The 20953-nt window shown below is 36.2% G+C and overlaps 2 protein-coding genes across 2 annotated transcripts in view; one reads left to right on the top strand and one right to left on the bottom strand.

Annotated features, from left to right (window-relative positions):
- LOC127181892 (zinc-alpha-2-glycoprotein) overlaps positions 1-20953 on the bottom strand; it is an 898082-nt gene that overhangs the window by 454051 nt on the left and 423078 nt on the right. The window lies entirely within an intron of this gene.
- Positions 16959-20953, top strand: part of tgfbr2a (transforming growth factor beta receptor 2a) — a 24336-nt gene continuing 20341 nt past the window's right edge. The window contains exons 1-2 of the mRNA XM_051136887.1: positions 16959-17142; positions 20856-20953. The exon at positions 20856-20953 is cut by the window's right edge and continues 53 nt beyond it. Coding sequence (XP_050992844.1) covers positions 17085-17142; positions 20856-20953 — 156 coding nt within the window. The 5' untranslated portion in view covers positions 16959-17084. The remainder of the gene's footprint in view (positions 17143-20855) is intronic.

The raw sequence follows: 20953 nt of genomic DNA, 5'->3' as shown, positions 1-20953 counted from the left end.
ATCCCTTAAGAAAAGTAAGCATGGTTTTATTATAATAAAAGTGTAGTATAGGCCTTCTTTGTAATACTTTAGTAGTAAAACTTTGCATGTGCTTCACGTTATTTTTGCCATTTTCTTATTAGTATATTTTTATTCATCTATTTTTTTTATTTTATTTAAAGAATGAGACATAAATGAGATCTCTGACTGAAGTCCTTGAAAATCAAAAAAGTAGTGCTTAGTTCTGGAATTTAATTTTACAGTATCTGTACAAACCCTGATTAAAGTTTATTTTATTTCAAGTTACATTTTTTTTTTTTTTGTTTGTTTGTTTTTAGGTTTAGTTTTTTCTAAGTATTTTATTTTATTTGTTTGTTTTATTTGACCAAAATAACCTTAGCACAAATACAGTGAAAACATCATTTGTGTATTATGGTTATATATTACTTTAGATCTGAGCGTGGTATGCGTTCAAACATGTCTCTCTCTCTGTTCCTAGACATTCCATAAGTACAGTTCTGGTTTCCATGGCAGCAGACATCAAAATACAGGAAATTTACGATGAAGACAGAGAGGCATAACTCGCCACAGAGAGAGCGAGAGACACTTCAGTTACATGGTACATGTACGTTTGTGTCATTTCAGGTACATTTACTACAGCACACATTCACACAAACATTTGATTAGATATTTTAATAGTGTCTGTGAGGGGAAAACCTCACATACTCAAATATTAAGACAGAATTGAGTTTTAAATCAGGCACATGAACTGAAATGATCTCATGGTTCATGGACACATATAATCTACAGTCATTGAGAGACTCGTGATTCGTTTCTCGAAATGAGAGCAAGAGGGAAGGTTTTATGTACATTTCTCCATTTCTCATTAAATGATCCAGTGCTTTTGCTAACGGCAGGACTTTAATAAGTCAAGCTGCTAATATAAAACACCATTAGATTGGTTGCAAGTGGAACTTAAATGAGTTGATATAACCGCTGTTAACATTTGTATTGTTCATTTATATAAACTGATACCGTACAGCCAGTAAACTGATTCACTTCAAAGAGTAAATGAATTATTTGTGCACCTTGATTGAATCATTCCATCTGACTCACTCATGAATTCACATTCTGGACCTCAAAAGTTAAAAGCACGCTTGCTGAAAGTTAGAAGACATCATGAAATCGAAAGACATTTTTGGAGAGCTTATAGCCTCTGTTTTCTAAAAAGTGAAAAATATGCATGTGTTAAAAGAGTCATAATTATGGTGACGCTGTGGAAAAACAGAGAGAAAGAAGTTGCGACGCGTGTGGTCTTGATCAGAGGTGTGAATGAGAGCCGTATGTGAACTAATGTGTGACAAATAGTCTGCAGTCGTTTTTAACACTATTTTGAACATCCAGTGATTCATGATAGATGTGGACGGCAGACAGTCTGAACATCCACCACAAATAACATACAGCGCCAATTAATTTAGGAAGTAAAACCACAGATTCTGGAGGATTGCGCTGATCTGACAGTTGTTAACGGCAGGTCTAGTTATTACTAACTGTCCCGTCATCAGCGTTCAGATTGCTTTGTGGTTATTGCATGAAGACATAAACAATGGAAAGGAAGATGTGTTCTTGTTAATGCATTCGGCAGATGCTTTTATCCAAAACAGCTAGCATTGTGTTCAAGATGTGCATTTGATCAGTTCACGCATTTCCTGGGAATTGATGATTGCTAGCAGTGTTATTTAGTGTTATATTTATACTACTATAGTTTTTATTAATTAAAATGTAAAATATTTTTATATGTATATATAAAAATACCACAAACTCAAAAAAATATAATGTTCAAAGATCCTTTTTTTTTTTTTTTTTTTTTTTTTTTTTTTAATGAAAGCCCATTTTGGCAAATAAGAGAAAATGCATGAAGTGAAATGAAACAAAAGGTCTAAATGATAACATACTAAGTCATATTTAAAGGGGTTAAATTTTCCACAAGCTGGTATTATTCCTTAGGGTCTTAATGTAAAGTCTATAATATACTTCGGTTAAAAATTCTCAATGGTTGTGTAAAACAACACCATTTTTACCTTGTCAAAATCAGCTCTGCAAAAATTAACCCATTCTGATGGACTGCTCCTTTAAATGTTAATGAGCTCTGCTCACCCCGCCCCTCTCTTCTCTCTGTGGAGTGACGAGCCTGTTTATTTTAGCCGCGTTTAGCTGTGAAACTTGTTAACTGGCATGTTATTAGGAAAGGTGATTGCGGAGATTCATAAAAAAACCTTATACTCACTTCTGCTGTAAGTGAAGCTGGATCATGAATGATTTGCACGAACATAGACGCAAAATGTAGATCAGGAGGCATATTCCCTCCACAAACAAACGTAATCTACTGCATCTTCAGCGGCTCAGATGTCGGGAGTAAATGACGACCACCATGTTCATTATTACATCCAGCAACACAACACCTCAATCGCTCAATCTGAGATATTCTTGTCTAACTTACATCCCTGCTCCAGCATTGAAACAATGGAGGTCGACCTGTTACAGCTGATGTAAGGCGGGTCTGAGGTAAGACGCTCAAGTCAATCAACTATCATGGGAGCGGCCTCTGTCTGTGTGATGCCACAACGACAGGCGTCTAAGAATGGCTCGATTTGAAAAAGGGGATATTATTTTTACAGATGAATTAAAAACCACTGCATCAATCATTATAGGGTAGATTTGTACATACACTGCCAACACACATTAATGTTCAAACTTTGCATCCAGTGACCCCTTTAAGAGATTAAAGGCAAAACTGTGACAGTCAAAATTGACATACTAAGAATTATAAGATTAAGTTTGAAGTATGACAGAAATTATGACAATTATAAAATTGAAAAGTCAGAATTATTTTTTTTTTAATGAAAGCCCATTTTGGCAAATGAGGAAAAAAATGCATGAAATTAAGTCAAACTGACAAAAAGTCTACATTATACTAAGTCATATTTATGAGATTAAAATTTTTAATTATGACATACTAAGTATTATAGGATTAATCTGGAATTATGACAATCATATTTGAGATTAAAGGAGAAGTCCACTTTCAGAACAACAATTTACAAATAATTTATGCACCCCTTTGTCATCCAATATGTTCATGTCTTTCTGTCTTCAGTTGTAAAGAAATTGTTTTTTTTTTTTTTTGAGGAAAACATTTCAGCATTTTTCTCCATACAATGGACTTCATTCATATAACAAAGTCATATTTTTAACTTGTCATAATTCTAATTTAAGTCATAAATTTGACTTTTCATGTCATCATTGACTTTAAGTCATAATTTTGACTTTTAATCAATAAATATGATTTAACTATGTCACTTTTAACTTTAATGACTCAGTATGGTATAATTTTGATTGAATGTGAAATTAGTACATTGAGAGACCAGTGCGCAAAAATGTTTTTTTTTTTTTCACCAAGATTTCACCACAAACTAATAATAATAATAATAATAATAATAATAATAATAATAATGTTCAAAGTTCCTTTTTTTGAAACTGACAAAAAGTCTAAATTATAACATACTAAGTCATATTTAAGAGATTAAAGGCAGAGATTAAAACTGTGAGTCAAAATTGACATACTAAAATTGTAAGATTAAGTCAGAATTATGACAGAAATTTTGTAATTAAGCCGAAATTTAAAAGTCAGAATTCTGAGGTGAAAAAGTTGAAAAGTTGACATTAAAAGTTGAAAATATGACATACCAAGTCATTGACATATTAAGTCTTAATTATGATTAAAAAGTTGACATTGAGATAACTTTATCATGATTTAGACTTTTTCGTATTAAAATAACCAAGTAATATTTTTTTAACTTGTCATATTTGAACTTTTTAATGTCATAATTCTAACTTAAGTCATAAATTTGACTTTTTGTCATCATTTTAACCTTTAAGTCATAATTTTGACGTTTAATCTATAAATATGACTTAGTATGTCACTTTTAACTTTAATGACTTGGTATGTCATAATTAATGTGAAATCATTCATAGTACAGTACATACGACAATAGAAGACCAGTGCGCAAAAGTTTTTTTTTCTTTAAGATACTAATTTTACCACAAAATCAAAACAATATAATTTAAGTTAATTTAAGTTTTTTTTTTTTTTTTTTTTTTTTTTTTTTTTTTTAAATAAAAGCCCATTTTGGCAAATAAGAAAAATGCATCAAATTAAACTTGAAACTGACTAAAAGTCTAAATTATGACATACTAAATCATATTTATGAGATTAAAAGTCAGAATTGTGACAGTCAAAATTGTGACAGTCAAAATTGACGACATAAGCATAATAAGATTAAGTTGCAATTATGACAAAAAATTATCTTATTTGTAATTAAGTCGAAATTGAAAAGTCAGAATTGTGACACTTCAATTCATAATTCTGAGGTGAAAATGTATAATTCTGACTTCAATTATGTCATAAATTGAAATTATGACATAAAAGGTCATTATGACACATTAAGTCTTAATTATGATTAAAAAGTTGAAATTCACATAACTCTGTCATAATTTAGACTGTTTTGTCATGATTATAACTGTCATAATGTTTAATTTGTCATACTTTAGCTTTTGTCATAATGTAATAATTCTAACTTAAGTCATAAATTTGACTTTTTATATCATCGTTGACTTTAAGTCATAATTTCAACTTTTAATATATAAATAGGACTTAGTATGTCACTGAACTTTTTAATGATTTGGTATGTCATAATTTTGATTTAATGTGAAATCATTCATAATACAGTACATACTACAATAAGAGACCAGTGTGCGAAAATGTTTTTTGTTTTTGGCACGTCAGTCTACAAAAGACACGCTGAAGAAAATCTGCAGAAAACATGATATTATCTGACATGCTGGTAAAAATCTAGTTTACTAAACAAACTCTAAATATCTTTCAAAGATCTGATGTGATGCAACTCTGTGACATACTCTGTCTTTACCACACATCTCGCTCAGAGAGTGTTTAAGGAACTTTGGTCAGTCTGTAGACAGTCTGTGTGATTTATAGATGTCTGGAGACGACAGACGCTGTGTTTATGCAAACGAAGCCTCTTACAGTTTAAAAAAAAAACAGCGAGAGGTTTACTGCACTTCATCTTTGTGGCTGAAAAGCATCAGTTCAGTAACACCTCATGATTTGAGGAATCACTCTGAATAACAAACACGAAACTTAAAAACTTGTGCAAGTGCAAGTGATGTCTGACTACAATATGTGCCTACAGATGTATGAAAATGTATATGTGGAGGTTTTAAAATAATGAATCAGTTACAAAATGTATGCAAAATCACATATCGCATTAATTTAGTGAGTCAGTAGCTTTCTGTAGTTTTGTTTTGGAAAAATGTTGCCATGCAATAGTTAAACTCAAGTTTATAATCATTGCATGTTTTCATATATGTTGGGATTTTCTGAGAATATGATGCACAGAAATGCTGTCTATGTAGGATATTCACTAGGTTTTGAGACTGTGATGCCTAAAAATATATATGTAGCAAAGGTCACGTTAACTGGAAGTTGTCCGTCATTGACGGAATTTTTTGATCAGTGACGTAAAAATCTGAAGGCCGTCCTTCACTTTGACGGGTTACACCGAGGGTGATCTATTGTAAATTGTAGCTGTAATCCTCACCCCTGTCCAGTTGGTGGCAAGTGCGCAGAGCAGAGGATCCAGAACAAAAACAAAGCTGTCTTGAATGTTTTTCTTGCGTTCCTATGCGTATACGCACTGGTGAGTACACACAAGCTACAACGATCTATCACGCCACATTAAAGAGTGCCAAAACGGTATTTATTGTTTGAATTTCCTAATGAAATAGCCAGAATTTGAAATCTGAAACTTTGTTTTGTGTCAAAAGTAATATAAAGCCTAGCCTATTGCTATTTATTGGAAGGTGCACTGTGTACTGTTCATTTATTCAGCTGAAAACAGCATAGCCCAAGAGATCGATATTTAAAAATCAATATTGGTTCATCAAAATGAGAATCTATTAAAATCAATAAGTCGTTTTTTTGTTTTTGTTTACCCAGCCCTAGCATATTTTGTTGTTTTTAAAAACTGCGCTGTCGTCTTGTAGGTTCATGATTAAAAATGAAAACGTGAACAAAAATAAAATCAATTAAATGTGTTATTCTAATTCAAATATGAAAATTAAAATGACGGGTAATAATAGATTGATGGAATTTTTACGACTCGGGCGGACAATGTTAAAGTCTAGCGCAACCTCTGATATATAGGCAACTCAGTCGATTTTTAAGCTATGATGACCAGAAATGTGGTTTATGTAGAAAACTTCCTAGGTTTTTAGATTATGATGTCTAAAATGCTGTCTATGTATAGGCAATTTCACAGATTTTAAGATTATATGATACCCAGAAATGCTTTGTACACTCCTGAACAAAATCTTAAGACCAGGGGAAACACTACAAATATTCGCATTTTGCGCTGGTGGATCGTAACCAGACTGTAAGTACTGCTTCAAAATGGCAAAAGAAGAAACAAGAGCAAGAGCCAAAAAATAGAGAGCAGGCAATTTATAGAAAACTGAAAACTCAAGGGGCTGTTCATCAGCTGATCAAAAGTTTAAGACCATTGCCCAGAAAACCCCAGAGCTAAAAGTATCAAAAAAGTTGATTTCTTGTTGATTTCTTAAAACATTAATTTTGGCACGCTTGATTCGACTGTTTCCAGGAGGCTGGTGGGAATGTGTGTCCATGTGGTGAAGATGGCCTCACGAAGGGCGTCCACAGTCTGGAACTGATGTAATTTTTTGTAAACTTCCCTTGGCATCCATCCCCAAACATTCTCAATGCAATTTAGATCAGGGGAACACACAAGAAGGTCCAAAAGAGCAACGTTATTTTCCTTCGTCAGGTGGGCGTTGTGAACTGCAGCACTCTCCTGTTGACGGACCCAGTCATTACCGCACAGACGAGGGCACTCAGTCAAGAGGGATGCCTGCTGCAACATGTCCACATAGCCAGCGGCCGTTTGACGCCACTGCACAACCTGAAGCTCCATTTTCCCATTGAAGGATAAAGCACCCCAGATCATGATGAAGACTCCTCCACTGTGCAGGTGTAGAAAGCATCTCTAGTGGGATCTCCATGTCATTCCAGTAACGTTAGAAGTCATCAGGACCATCCAGGTTAAATTTTTTCTCTTCAGAGAATAAAACTTTCTTCCATCTTTCAATGTCCCATGTCTGGTGCTCCCTTGCAAATTCCAAATGGTCAAGTTTGTGGCGTGGGAGGAGATGTGGCCTTTTTGTTCTTGAAGCCCTTCTCTTGCAGATGCCGTCTTGTGGTTATTGGGCTGCAGTCAGCATCAGTAAGGGCCTTAATTTGGGTCGAGGACCGGTCTGTGTCTCCATGGACAGCCCGTCAGATCCTCCGGCTCAATATAGGTGAATTTTCTTTGGGTCTACCGCTTGACCTTTTTTGTCCCATAACTCTCAGGATCTTTTGAGAAATGTAAAATGGCTGTCTACTGCGTCCAGTCTCGGCAATGATGGCGCGTTGTGCGAGGCGTTGAGCATGCAGCTTAACAATCCTGCCACGTTCAAAGACAGAAAGCCTTTTTGCCTGTGCCATCAGGAGACAGTGTGACTGCCTGAAGAACAATGACATGAAAGCCATATTTTGCGCAGATTTTAACTTTTTAAGGCTATGGCCTTAAACTTGAACTTGATCAGCTGATGAACAGCCTGTTTGAATTTTCTTCACTTTTCTATAAATTGCCTACTCTGTATTTTTTGGCGCCTGCTCCTGTTTCTTCTTTTGCCATTTTGAAGCAGTTGTTACAACCTGGTTACGATCCACCAGTGCAAAATGTGAATATTTGTAATGTTTTCCCTGGTCTTTAGATTTTGTGTATGTAGGAAATGTGATAGATTTTAAGACTTTGATGCCCAGAAATGCTGTCTATGTAGGAAACCCAGTAGGTTTTAAGAATGTGATACCTAAGAACGTATACGAAGTCAATTCAATAGGTTTTGAGACTATTATGCCTAGAAATGTTGTATATGTAGGCAACTCGGTAGGTTTTTAAACTATGATGTCCAGAATTGCTGTCTATATAGGAAACTCACTACGTTTTATGATGCCTAAAATGCTGTCTATGTATGGCAACTCAATAGATTTTAAGATTATATGATGCCCAGAAATGTTTTCTATGTAGGAAACCCAGTAGGTTTTGAGAATATGATGCCTAAAAACTTTATATATGAAGGCAATTCAATAGATGCCTAAAAATGCTATGTAGCAAATTCACTATAGGTTTTGAGACTTTTATTCATAGAAATGCTGTATATGTAGGAAACTCACTAGGTTGTTGGACTATAATGACTAAAATGCTATATATAGACAACTCAACAGGTTTTAAGTCTATATGATGCCCAGAAATGCTGTCTATGTAGGAAACCCTGTAAGTTTTGAGAATGTGATGACTAAAAATGTTATATGCTGTATGAAGTCAGCTCAATAGGTTTTGAGACTATGCCCAGAAATGTAGGAAACATACTAGGTATTGAGACAATGATTTCTAAATGCTGTCTATGTAGGAAATTCATTATGCCTATAAATGTTGTATATGAAGGCAATTCAACAGGTTTTGAGACTATGCCCAGAAATATAGGTATTGAGACAGTGATGCCTAAAAATGCTAAGTAGGAAACTCACTATAGGTTTTAAGACTATTTTGCCAAGAAATGTTGTATATGTAGGAAACTCAGGTTTCGAGACTGTGATTATATATGTCGGTAGGTTTTTATACCGTGATGCCCATGTCTATGTAGGAAACTCACTAGGTTTTTAGACTATGATGCCAAAAATGCTGTTTGTGTATAGGCATTTCAATAGGTTTTTAGACTATATAATGCCCAGAAATGCTGTGCATGTAGAAAACCCAGTAAGTTTTGAGAATGTGATGCCTAAAAATGTTATATATGAAGGCAATTCAATAGATTTTGATATTATGCCCAGAAATGTAGGAAACATACTAGATATTTAGACAATGATTCCTAAAAATGCTGTGCATGTAGGAAATTCATTATAGGTTTTGAGACTATTATGCATAGAAATGTTGTATATGATGGCCAGAAATGCTGTCTATGTTGGAAACTCACTAGGTTGTTAGACTATAATGAATAAAATGCTTTGTATAGGCAACTCAATAGGTTTAAAGTCTATATGACAAATTTTTATTTGAGAATGTGTTGCCTAAAAATGTTATATACGAAAGCAATTCAAAAGGTTTTGAGACTATTACACCCAGATATGTTGTATACGTAGGAAACTAGGTTTCAAGACTGTGATGCCAAAAAAGTTATATATGTCGGCAGGTTTTTAAACCATGATGCCCAAAAATACCATCTATGTAGCCTAAAAATATATTTGTAGGAAGCTCACTAGATTTTTGGACTGTGATGCCTAAAAGGCTATCTATGTATAGGCAACTCAATAGATTATATAGAATAAAAGATTATATGATGTTCAGAAATGCTGTCTATGTAGGAAACTTAAAATACTTAAGTCAGTAATCATTGCATTGAAACTGCCATCTTGATATATTTACATTTAGGAGAACTGCAGCTTCACTGAAAGTCCAGCGTGAGGTAATAAACGAAAGCAGCTGGGTTTAATCTTGCTCTAGACACTGGTATTTATTATGCAGGCGTGAATTAGTTTCACCAGTGCAAACTATGTGAAACACATGCAGAAAAATTTGCTTTTTTTTTTTTCTTGCTGTCCGCCTCACTTCCAGTTAAAGTTGGTAAAGAGACAGACAGTCGTCTAGACCAACTGACCAGTTTGACTCTTCTAATCGGCACTTTCCATGGAATAACAGCATTTCGCAAGCATTGCACTGATGGAATTTATTTGTTTCATCGTGACATGAATCTCTGCACTGCAGCACATGATTTCTGACGGTCGTCACTGCAACAATTGTTCTTAGTCTTATTTAATGATCTTTAGATATTAAAACCTCAATGCATTCACATGGAAAGCAGAACTGCATGAGATATGAAGTACGGTGCATGCTTAAAATGTACATTACACAGTGTGACTCATCTTATTTTAGTCTTATTTTCCAGTACAAATATCTAAACATTTTAATAAACATTTACTTCAGATGCAAAATTACAAGAATTCACCACAAAACAATTTCTGACCCCATTAGCAGACTTTTAGCAGATTTTTTTTTAAGTCTTAATATTAACCAATTTCTCAGAAAACTTTTAAGTTCCTGTGCATTAGTTGTTTTCGCACTTTTTATACGCTGATGCTTTGATCTAGATTTGTTGCTACTGATGTCATTTCTTGTTTTGTTTTTCTCACTCAAGTCTCATTTAGGTGATACTTGTCTCACCTGATACTTGTGTCACCTAGACAGACAACATATTTTGGCCTAAACAGTGAGATTATAGACTTTGACTGCACCAAAACTTCTTTGTGCCTATGATGCTCAGAAATGTTGTCTAGTTAGGCGGCGCACAGAGTGCTTTTGATGCCTTACTACTGTAGGTAGGCGGTTTGCAAGGTTGTGAGATGCCCAAAAATGCTGTGTAGGCGTGAAGGGTGAGGCACTTGCTCAGAAATGCAGTCTATATAGACGGACACTTCTGAGGGTAAAATGTCTACAAAATGCTGTCTATGCAGGCAGCTTGCTAAGTTTAAAAAAGGCCTGAAACTTACGTGCTTGAAAAAGGCTGCTTGTGTAGGTTTTCAGACTCTGATGCCCAGAAATCCTGTCTATTGTATGTAGGGTTCTTATCAGTTTTAGAGATGCCAAACAATGATGTCTAGGTAGACCGCTCTTAAGGTTGTAGGACTTGTGCCAAAATTCTGCTTTTGTACATTTTTTTTGACTATGATGCCTAGAAATGCAGTCTATGCAGTTTAATGTAACTGATTATGTCTGAAACATTAGATATGTAGGCAGCTCTATTTAGAAACTATGATTCACAGTTATGCTGTCTATGTAGGAAACTATGTAAGTTTTAAGACCATGCTGATTAAAAACGCTATCTACTGTAGGCATCTCACTAAGTTTTAAGACTATAGTCCTCAAAAATGCTACGTAGAAAACTCATTTGAGATTATAATGTTTAAAAATGCAGTCGATGTAGGAACTCACTAGGTTTTGAGACTATAATGACGGAAATGCTTTGCTTTGCAACGTTTTGAGACTATAATACCCAGTAGAAAACACTAGGTTTTAAGACTACGATGCCTAAAAATGTTTTTTATGTAGGCAATGCACTATGTTTTGATACCAGAATGCTCAGCAATGCTGTCTATATAGGCAGCTCTCCAAGTTTTGAGGCTATGATGCCTAAAAATGCTGTCTATATAGGGAATTCAATCATTTTTGAGACTATGATGCCTAAAATGTTATGTAGAAAACTCACTGCCTATCTAGTGCTATCTATAGAAAATGCCATCTATTAAGGATGCTTACTAGCTTTGTAAATGCCCAAAACTCATTAGGTTATAAGATAATATGTTGTCTATGTAGGCAACTAAATAGGTTTTGAGACAATGATGCCTAAATTTTTTTTCTATGTAGGCAACTCACTAGGTCTTGAGACTGTGAAATACAGAAATGCTGTCTATGTAGTTAAAACAATAGGTTTTGATACTATAATGCCTGAAATGCGTTTTGAGACTATGATGCCCAAAAATGCTGTCTATATAGGGAATTCAATAAATTTTGAGACTATGATGCCTGAAATGTTATGAAGGAAACTCACTGCTTATCCATTGCTAAAAATGCTATCTATTTAGTGTGCTTACCAGCTTTGGAGATGGCACAAACTAATTTATAGGTTATGCTGTTTATGTAGGCAACTCACTAGGTTTTGAGACAATGGTGCTCAGAAATGCATTCTATGTATAGGAAACTTAATAGGTTTTGAGACTATGATGCCTAAAAAGTTTTGTATGTATGCAGCTCTCCAGGTTCTGAGACTATGATGGCTAAAATGCTGTCTATGTAAGAAATTCAATCTTTTAAAAGTACGCTGTAAAAAGCAATTTGTTGAGTCAGCTTAAAATAATTTGTTACCTGGCTGCCTTAAACCTTCGTTCAGTCAACTCAAAAAAAGTTTATTCACCTTGAAATGTTAAGTTGTACTAAGTGACAACTTAGATACTTGAGTTGATTCAACTTAAAATTTTAGGGCTGCGTTACTTACCTTGCTTTTAAGTTTAACAAATACAAATATCCAAGTTGTCACTTATTACAACTTAACATTTCAAGTTGAGTAAAAATAACTTATTGAACTTATTTGAGTTGATTGAACTTAAAATTTTAAGGCAACAGGGTAACAAATTATTTTAAGCTGACTCAACAAACTGTTTTTTGTTTTTTACAGTGTATAACGCCTAAAATGTTATGTAGGAAACTCACTGCCTATGCTAAAAATGCCATTTAGGGTGTAATATAGGGTGCTTACCAACTTTGGACATACCCAAAACTCATTAGTTTGTAATATAATATGCTGTCTATGTAGGCAACTCAATAGGTTTTGAGACAATGTCCAGAAATGCTGTCTAGGAAACTCACTAGGCTTTGAGATATGACTCCTAAAAAATGTAGGCAACTCACTTGGTTTTGAGAATATGTAGCACATAAATGCCGTCTATGTAGATAAAACACTTGGTTTTAATACTATAATGTCTAGAAATTCAGTCTATGTAGGATACTCACTAGGTTTTGAGACTATGATGCCTAAAATGCTGTCCATGTCAACTCGCTAGGTCTTGACACTAGAATGCTTAGAAATGCATTAATTTTGTTTATGCAGGAAACTCACTGCAAATCTATTGCTAAAAATGCTAACTATTTAGGGTGCTTACCAGCTTTGGAGATGAGTCAAAACTTAGTAGGTTATAAGATAATATGCTGTTTGTGTAGGCAACTCAATAGCATTTGAGATGTCCAGAAATTCTGTCTATGTAGGAAACTCACTAGGCTTTGAGAGTATGATGCCTAAAAAAATTGTAGGCAACTCATTAGGTCTTGATACTAGAATGCTTAGAAATGCTGTCTACGTAGGCTACTCTCCAGGTTTTGAGACTATGATGCCTAAACATGCTGTCTATGTAGGAAATTCAATATGTTTTGAGACTGATGCCTAAAATGTTGTTTAGGAAACTTACTGCCTATCTATTTAGGGTGCTTACCAGCTCTGGAGATAGACACAATATTATCTTATATTATCTTGTAACCTAATGAGTTTTGGCTCCAAAGTGTTACGTGTCGTGCTGGACGGACGAGACGGGAAACGAGATACGATACAAACAATAACTTTAATATAAATCTTCATACGAATCAGGCAGGAACAGGCAGGAAACAGGCAGGGGGCCGACCGACGGAGGCGGAGCCGCTGGCGGAGGAGCCCGAGGCGGAGACGGAGAGCCGAAGATCCAGGGCGACACAGAGGATCCGAAGGGCCAAGGCGGAGCCCTAGGCTCTGGCGACCAAGGCGTAGGCGGAGATCCGGAGGTCCGTGGTGGAGCCGGAGCGACAGAGGATGGAGGCTGTGCCGGAGGGAGGGAGGAGTCCTTAGGAGCTGGTGGGACGGAGTGACGAGGCGCAGCCGGAGGAACAGAGTCCTGAGGTGACGGAGGGACGACGACCGACCAGGGCGGAGCCGAAAAGACGAGGGAGCCCGGTGGAGCTGGTGGACCGACGGGCGACGATGGAGACGAGGGTGTTGAGAGCCGTGGTGGAGCCGCAGGGTCAGAGGGCCGAGGCGGAGTTCTGGACTCTGAGGCTGGAGGCGGAGATGAAGGATCCTCCAGCCCTGACACCGATGGAAGCTGGCAGACCCGCGGCGAGCCCACTGCACAGGTGGTGGATTGAGGGTGAGCAGATGGGCTGTCAGGGGACAGCGGTGACCAGACAGACGTTGACATAGGCAGAAGAGGGAGGGTGGGTGGGAATTCCATACAGGCAGGTATATCATGACAGATAGATATTTCCGTAAAGAAGTCTATTAAATCCCCAGAATTATTTTCCAGAACTTCAGTAGAGAAGTCAATCAAGTCCCCAGAGTTGTCTTCCAGCTCACCCCCAGCAGTGGTGCAGTGGTGCAGTGGTGCAGTGGGCAGGGCTCTCCATAGCCCTCACTTGCTCCCTGTTGCACTCCCCCGTCGAGGTAGCTGTAGCCGGCTCTCGCACCTGATCGGACGTGTAGGGCTCTGGCTCTGTGGCGATCTCTGGCTCTGTCGCTCGTGGCTCTGGCTCATCATCTGCGGTGGGCTCGGGCTCAAACTCCGCGTGTCGGGATGCTGGTTGGCTAGGCTCTGGGTCTTGAGTGGGGCTGGTGTCATCCTCCGCGGCCAACGAAGCTCTGCAGGACACCAGCACCCACTCGATGTAGTCAGTGATGCTCTCTCGTGGACCCTCCCCGGACAGCTGCGCTTTGGTGGCGATGTTAAGTCCTGCTCGGTAGAATGTGCAAAGGCAGCTGTCCGGGTAGTGCGTCAGTGGTGCGAGGTACACAAAGTCTCTAATGTGGTCCACGAGAGAGCGATTCCCCTGCTCCAGGATGGCGGGGTTATCCATAACGAAAAAACAAAAAACAAACACTGAGGAAAAACCGGAAAATAAAGCAGGGAAACGCCAGGAAAAAACTGTTTCAGTTGGTCCTTCTGTTACGTGTCGTGCTGGACGGACGAGACGGGAAACGAGATACGATACAAACAATAACTTTAATATAAATCTTCATACGAATCAGGCAGGAACACAGCGAAACATCCACGAACACCAAACAACATCAAGGACCGACAGAGAACTCAGAATACAAACAGACTTATAAAGGGTGAGACTAATTACAGACAGGTGAAGGGGATGACAATAATGAGGACTAAACCAAAGTAAGCAGAACGACGGGGGGAGACAATGGGAGAAACCAATGACATTTACAGACATGAATGTGACACAAAGATGGTAAGCACCCTAAATAGATGGTATTTTTTTTAGCACTAGATGGGCATTGAGATTCCTACATAAACACAATTTTAGTTGTTATACTGCTAAAACTTACTGGATTTCCTACATAGACAGCATTTCTGGCCATCATAGCGTCAAAACCTAATGAGTTGCTTTGAGAATATAAAGCACATAAATGCTGTCTTTGTAGATAAATCAGTGGGTTTTGAGACTGTAATGCCAGAAATGTTTTGCAACTCACTAGGTTTTGAGACTGTGATGGCCAGAAATGCTGTCTATGTAAGAAACACATTAGGTTATGGGACAACGATGCCTAAAATAATATGCTGTCTATGTAGGCAACTCACTAGGTTTTGAGGCTATGATGGCCAGACGTGCTGTCTATGTAGGAAACACATTAGGTAATAATGATGCCTAAAAGTGCTGTCTGTGTGGAAACTCTTTAGGTTTGAGATAGGACGCCTACAATGTTTTCTATGTAAACTCACTAGGTCTTAATACTAGAATGCTTAGAAATGCTGGTAAGCACCCTAAATAGATAGCATTTTAAACAATTGATAGGCAGTGAGTTTCCTACAGAAACAACATTTTTGGTGTCATACTCTAAAAACTTGTTGGATTTCCTACAGAGACAGCATGTTTAGACATCATAGTCTCAAAGAGTGTTTCTTACATAAACAGCATTTCCCGCCATCATAGCGTCAAAACCTAGTGAGTTGCCTACAAAGCCAAACTTATTAGGTTATAAGATCACTAGGTTTTGAGAATATGAAGCACATAAATGCGGTATATATAGATAAATCGATGGATTTTGAGACTGTAATGCCAGACATGTTTTGCAACTCACTAGGTTTTGAGACTGTGATGGCCAGAAATGCTGTCTATGTAAGAAACACACTAGGTTATGAGACAACGATGCCTAAAAGTGCTGTCTGTGTGGGAAACACTCTAGGATTTGAGACTGACACCCAGAAATTATGTTTATAGGTAACTTCTGGGCTTTGAGAATATGATACAAATAGTAAACTCACTGAAAATGCCTTAAAATCTTGTCTATGTAGGCAACTCGTTAGGTTTTGAGAATAATGCCCATTAATGCTGTCTATGTAGGCAACTCACTAGGTTTTGAGGCTATGATGGCCAGACGTGCTGTCTATGTAGGAAACACATTAGGTAATGATGATGCCTAAAAGTGCTGTCTGTGTGGAAACTCTTTAGGTTTGAGATAGGACGCCTACAATGTTTTCTATGTAAACTTACTAGGTCTTAATACTAGAATGCTTAGAAATGCTGGTAAGCACTCTAAATAGATAGCATTTTAAACAATTGATAGGCAGTGAGTTTCCTACATAAACAACATTTTTGCTGTCATACTCTTAAAACTTGTTGGATTGCCTACATAGACAGCATGTTGAGGCAAAGCCTAGAGTGTCAAAACCTAGTGAGTTGCCTACATAACCAAAACTTATTAGGAGATCACTAGGTTTTGAGAATATGCAGCACATAAATGCTGTCTATGTAGATAAATCAGTGGGTTTTGAGACTATAATGCCAGAAATGTTTTGCAACTCACTAGGTTTTGAGACTGTGATGGCCAGAAATGCTGTCTATGTAAGAAACACATTAGGTTATGATGATGCCTAAAAGTGCTGTCTGTGTGGGAAACTCTCTAGGTTTTGAGACTGACACCCAGAAATGTTGTTTAGGTAGGCAACTTGTAGGTTTTAAGAATATGATACAAATAGTAAACTCACTTGAGATGTCTTAAAATGTTGTCTATGTAGGCAACTTGTTAGGTTTTGAGAATAATGCCCAGTAATGCTGTCTATGTAGGCTGCTGACCAGCTTTAGAGCTGTCCTGAGGTGTTGTCTAGTGAGTGAGCGCAGTATGTTTTGACACAGACGCAGTAGCAGTTTTGAGAAAGTAAAGCAGGAAAAGAGGCGCTTCCTCCTCCCTCAGCGCTTGTTCTTCATGAGCATTTCCTGTCTCAATTGTGACTCACGTCCATCTCCGCGCGCTTCCTCTCAGATGAGGGAGGAGAATGAGGCTCGAGCCGATATAAGAGCATCGATCCGGGGTCAAACGCGATTGAGCGTGTCATGGAGCGGTTCGGTGCGATCGGTTTTGGATCGGTTCTTCTCGTGTATCTGATGTCTGGTGAGTTTCCGCTTCAGTCTCGTTACTACGACGCGACGCGACGCGCTGACGCCGCTATGATCAGTGAGCGCGAGCGTTTCACCGGAGCGTTAGCGAGTCGCGTCGCGTCAAGCTCAGTGTTTATGGGGTGTAAATGTATTAATTATTAGTTCCTCTTCAGTGTCTAAAACTTTCAGACAACACGAGTCTGACACACGTTTCCTCGTGGGTGGGTGGGTGTGTGTGTGTGTGTTTGGAACTAGGCTAATCCAATTTTGTTCCTGTTGTCTGATTAGTAGTAGTTCATGTTTTTATTTCCTAAATGCACTGTGACGTGATACTAAAGTCGTGTGAAATATGCTTTAAACACATGCTAATATTTTGTGACTAAGTTGGTACCACAGTAGAACTATATTACATTACTGTGGGATCTTGTTCGAATATTTAACACAATTTAACTATTAACTAGTATGTATTATTGTAGTATGTAGTATTGTGGTGCCATAATAAAATAAGGGTTGGCCTATCTGAAAATAAATATTATGGTTAACTAAATGGAAAACCATAAAAATATATAGTAATTTAATTAATGATAAATACATAATGAATAAAATAAATATAATTATTTATTAGTATCTAAATTAATTAAATAGTAAAATCAAAAAAAAAAAAAATAAATAATAAATAATAATAAATATAATTATTTATTATTGTATAAATTATGTAATAACAAATTAAACATTTATCTTGTTTAGTTTAACTTGATGTATTAAATTAACTAAAAATTAAATAACTATATAGACATTTTTTTAAATCTGAAAATATAAAAATAAAAACATTAAAAATAGTTCATTTAGTTTAACTTGATGTATTGCATTAACTAAAAATTAAATAAAATAAAAACAACATAGGCGTTTTTAAAAATCTGAAAACATAAAAATAAATGCATTAAAAATATTAATATAAAGTGATGATACAGATAAAACAATAAATAATGGAATTATTAGAATTATTATTAGAATAAATAGAATTATTTATTATTATATAAAATGTATAATAAATACATTTTACATTTTCTTGTTTTCATTTAGTTTAACTTGATGTATTAAATTAACTAAAAATTAAATATAAAAAGAAATAAAAACTACATAGATGTGTTTTTTAAAAAACAGAAAATATAAAAGTAAATATATTAAAAAATATTAATACAAAATGAAGATACAAATAAAACAATAAAATAATGATATAATGAATTCTATTAAAATATAATGCTAATAACTGTATGTAGGTGACCCTGGACCACAAAACCAGTCATAAGTAGCACGGGTATATTTGTAGAAATAGCCAAAAATACACTGGGTCAAAATTATAGATTTTTCTTTTATGCCAAAAGGATATTAAGTAAAGATCATGTTCCATGAAGATATTTTGTAAATTTACTACCGTAACTGTATCAAAACTTAATTTTTGATTAGTACTATGCATTGCAAAGAAGTTAATTTGGACAACTTTAGAGGTGATTTTCTCAATATTTAGATTTTTTTTTTTTTTTTTTTTTTGGCACTCTCAGATTTCAGGTTTTCCAATAGTTGCATCTCGGCCAAATATTGTCGTATTCTAACAAACCATACATCAATGGTAAACTTATTTATTCAGCTTAATCTCAATTTCAAAAAATAATCTCAATTTCAAAAATTAAATAAAAAAAAAAATCTGTGGTTGCCTTTAAGAGATCCTGACAATCCCAATATCTCATTTCCCAAAGCTCAGCGTCCATTTAACACAGCAAATGGTGACGCAGCATGTGTTTGCGTTTATTTTCCTGGCAGGCTGAAGCCGAATTCAGGCGAATGTTGAGACGGTTACGTCATCAGATCCTGAGAAGCTTGTTGCTGTAGAAAATGTCTTTTTAATTAGCACATGTGTTTGGAGTCCAAACTAACGTCACTTTGCAGTGTGCATAATGTCTGTGAGTCAGCTGGTGTTTTGGTGATTTTCAGTGGATTTATGTAGTCAGTTTTTGACAAATCACATTAACTATCAACATCATCTGCTAACTAACCACAAATAAACACAATACAGGTGCATCTCAATAAATTAGAATGTCATGGAAAAGTTCATTTATTTCAGTAATTCAACTGAAATTGTGAAACTTGTGTATTAAATAAATTCAGTGCACACAGACTTAAGAAGTTTAAGTCTTTGGTTCTTTGAACTGTGATGATTTTGCGTCACATTTATGGAAAACCCACCAGTTCACTATCTCAACAAATTGAATACTTCATAAGACCAATAAAAAACATTTTTAATGTATTGTTGGCCTTCTAGAAAAATAGGTTTATTTACTGTTATATGTACTCAGTACTTGGTAGGGGCCCGTGTTGCTTTAATTACTGCCTCAATTCGGCGTGGCATGGAGGTGATCAGTCTGTGGCACTGCTGAGGTGGTATGGAAGCCCAGGTTTCTTTGACAGTGGCCTTCAGCTCATCTGCATTTTTTGGTCTCTTGTTTCTCATTTTCCTCTTGACGATACTCCATAGATTCTCTGTGTGAGTTTGCTGGCCGGTCAAGCACACCAACACCATGGTCATTTAACCAACTTTTGGTGCTTTTGGCAGTGTGGGCAGGTACCAAATCCTGCTGGAAAATGAAATCAGCATGTTTAAAAAGTTGGTCAGCATATGATAGCATGAAGTGCTCTAAAATTTCTTGGTAAACAGGTGCAGTGACTTTGGTTTTCAAAAAATACACTGGACCAACATCAGCAGATGACACTGCACCCCAAATCATCACAGACTGTGGAAACTTAACACTGGACTTCAAGCAACTTGGGCTATGAGTTTCTCCACCCTTCCTCCAGACTCTAGGACCTTGGTTTCCAAATGAAATACAAAACTTGCTCTCATCTGAAAAGAGGACTTTGGACCACTGGGCAACAGTCCATTTCTTCTCCTTAGCTCATCGATTTTGCTTGACAAGCCTCTCAAGGCTGCAGTTCTCTTGGTTGGTTGTGCATCATTTTTTTTTTCCACTCAACTTTCTGTTAACATGCTTGGATGCAGCACTCTGTGAACAGCCAGCTTCTTTAGCAATGAATGTTTGTGGCTTACCCTCCTTGTGAAGGGTGTCAATGATTGTGTTCTAGATAACTGTCAAATCAGCAGTCTTCCCCATGATTGTGTAGCCTAGTGAAGCAAACTGTCAATTTTGAAGGCTCAAAGGTGTTTTGAGTTGATTAGCTGATTGGCATGTCACCATATTCTAATTTGTTGAGATAGTGAATTGGTGGGTTTTTGTTAAAAGAACCAAAGACTTAAACTACTTCAGTCTGTGTACACTGAATTTATTTAATACACAAGTTTCACAATTTGAGTTGAATTACTGAAATCAATGAACTTTTCCATGACATTCCAATTTATTGAGATCCACCTGTACTTATTGTCTGATCCAGGGTTATTATAGTTAATTAAAAAAAAATATATATATAAAAAGTTATAATAAAAAATAATTTCAGCTATTTTATTTCTGATTTCATATAGTTTAACTTAAAATTAAAAAATACACATTCAAAAAAAAAAAGTTTATACACATTGCTAAAGTAAATACACATTGCTAAAAGTTTAACTACAGCTAAAAAAAGAAAATATAAAAATAAAAACAAATTCAAAATATTAATAAAAGCTATAATAGTATCTCAATACTTTCTGATCTCAGCTCTGTTTGTGTCTCTCAGGTGCATCAGCTCTGCTCCACACAGCCAAAACGCACAGTGTGTGTAAGTCATGTGGCCCTCAGCCGGCGAACTGCAAGTCGTATCAGTGCCTCGCGAAC

Source organism: Labeo rohita, chromosome 19, assembly GCF_022985175.1.
Source record: "Labeo rohita strain BAU-BD-2019 chromosome 19, IGBB_LRoh.1.0, whole genome shotgun sequence".
Classification (NCBI taxonomy): domain Eukaryota; kingdom Metazoa; phylum Chordata; class Actinopteri; order Cypriniformes; family Cyprinidae; genus Labeo; species Labeo rohita.
Note: the sequence above shows the minus strand (reverse complement) of the source record. Positions and strands in the feature narration are given on the sequence as shown.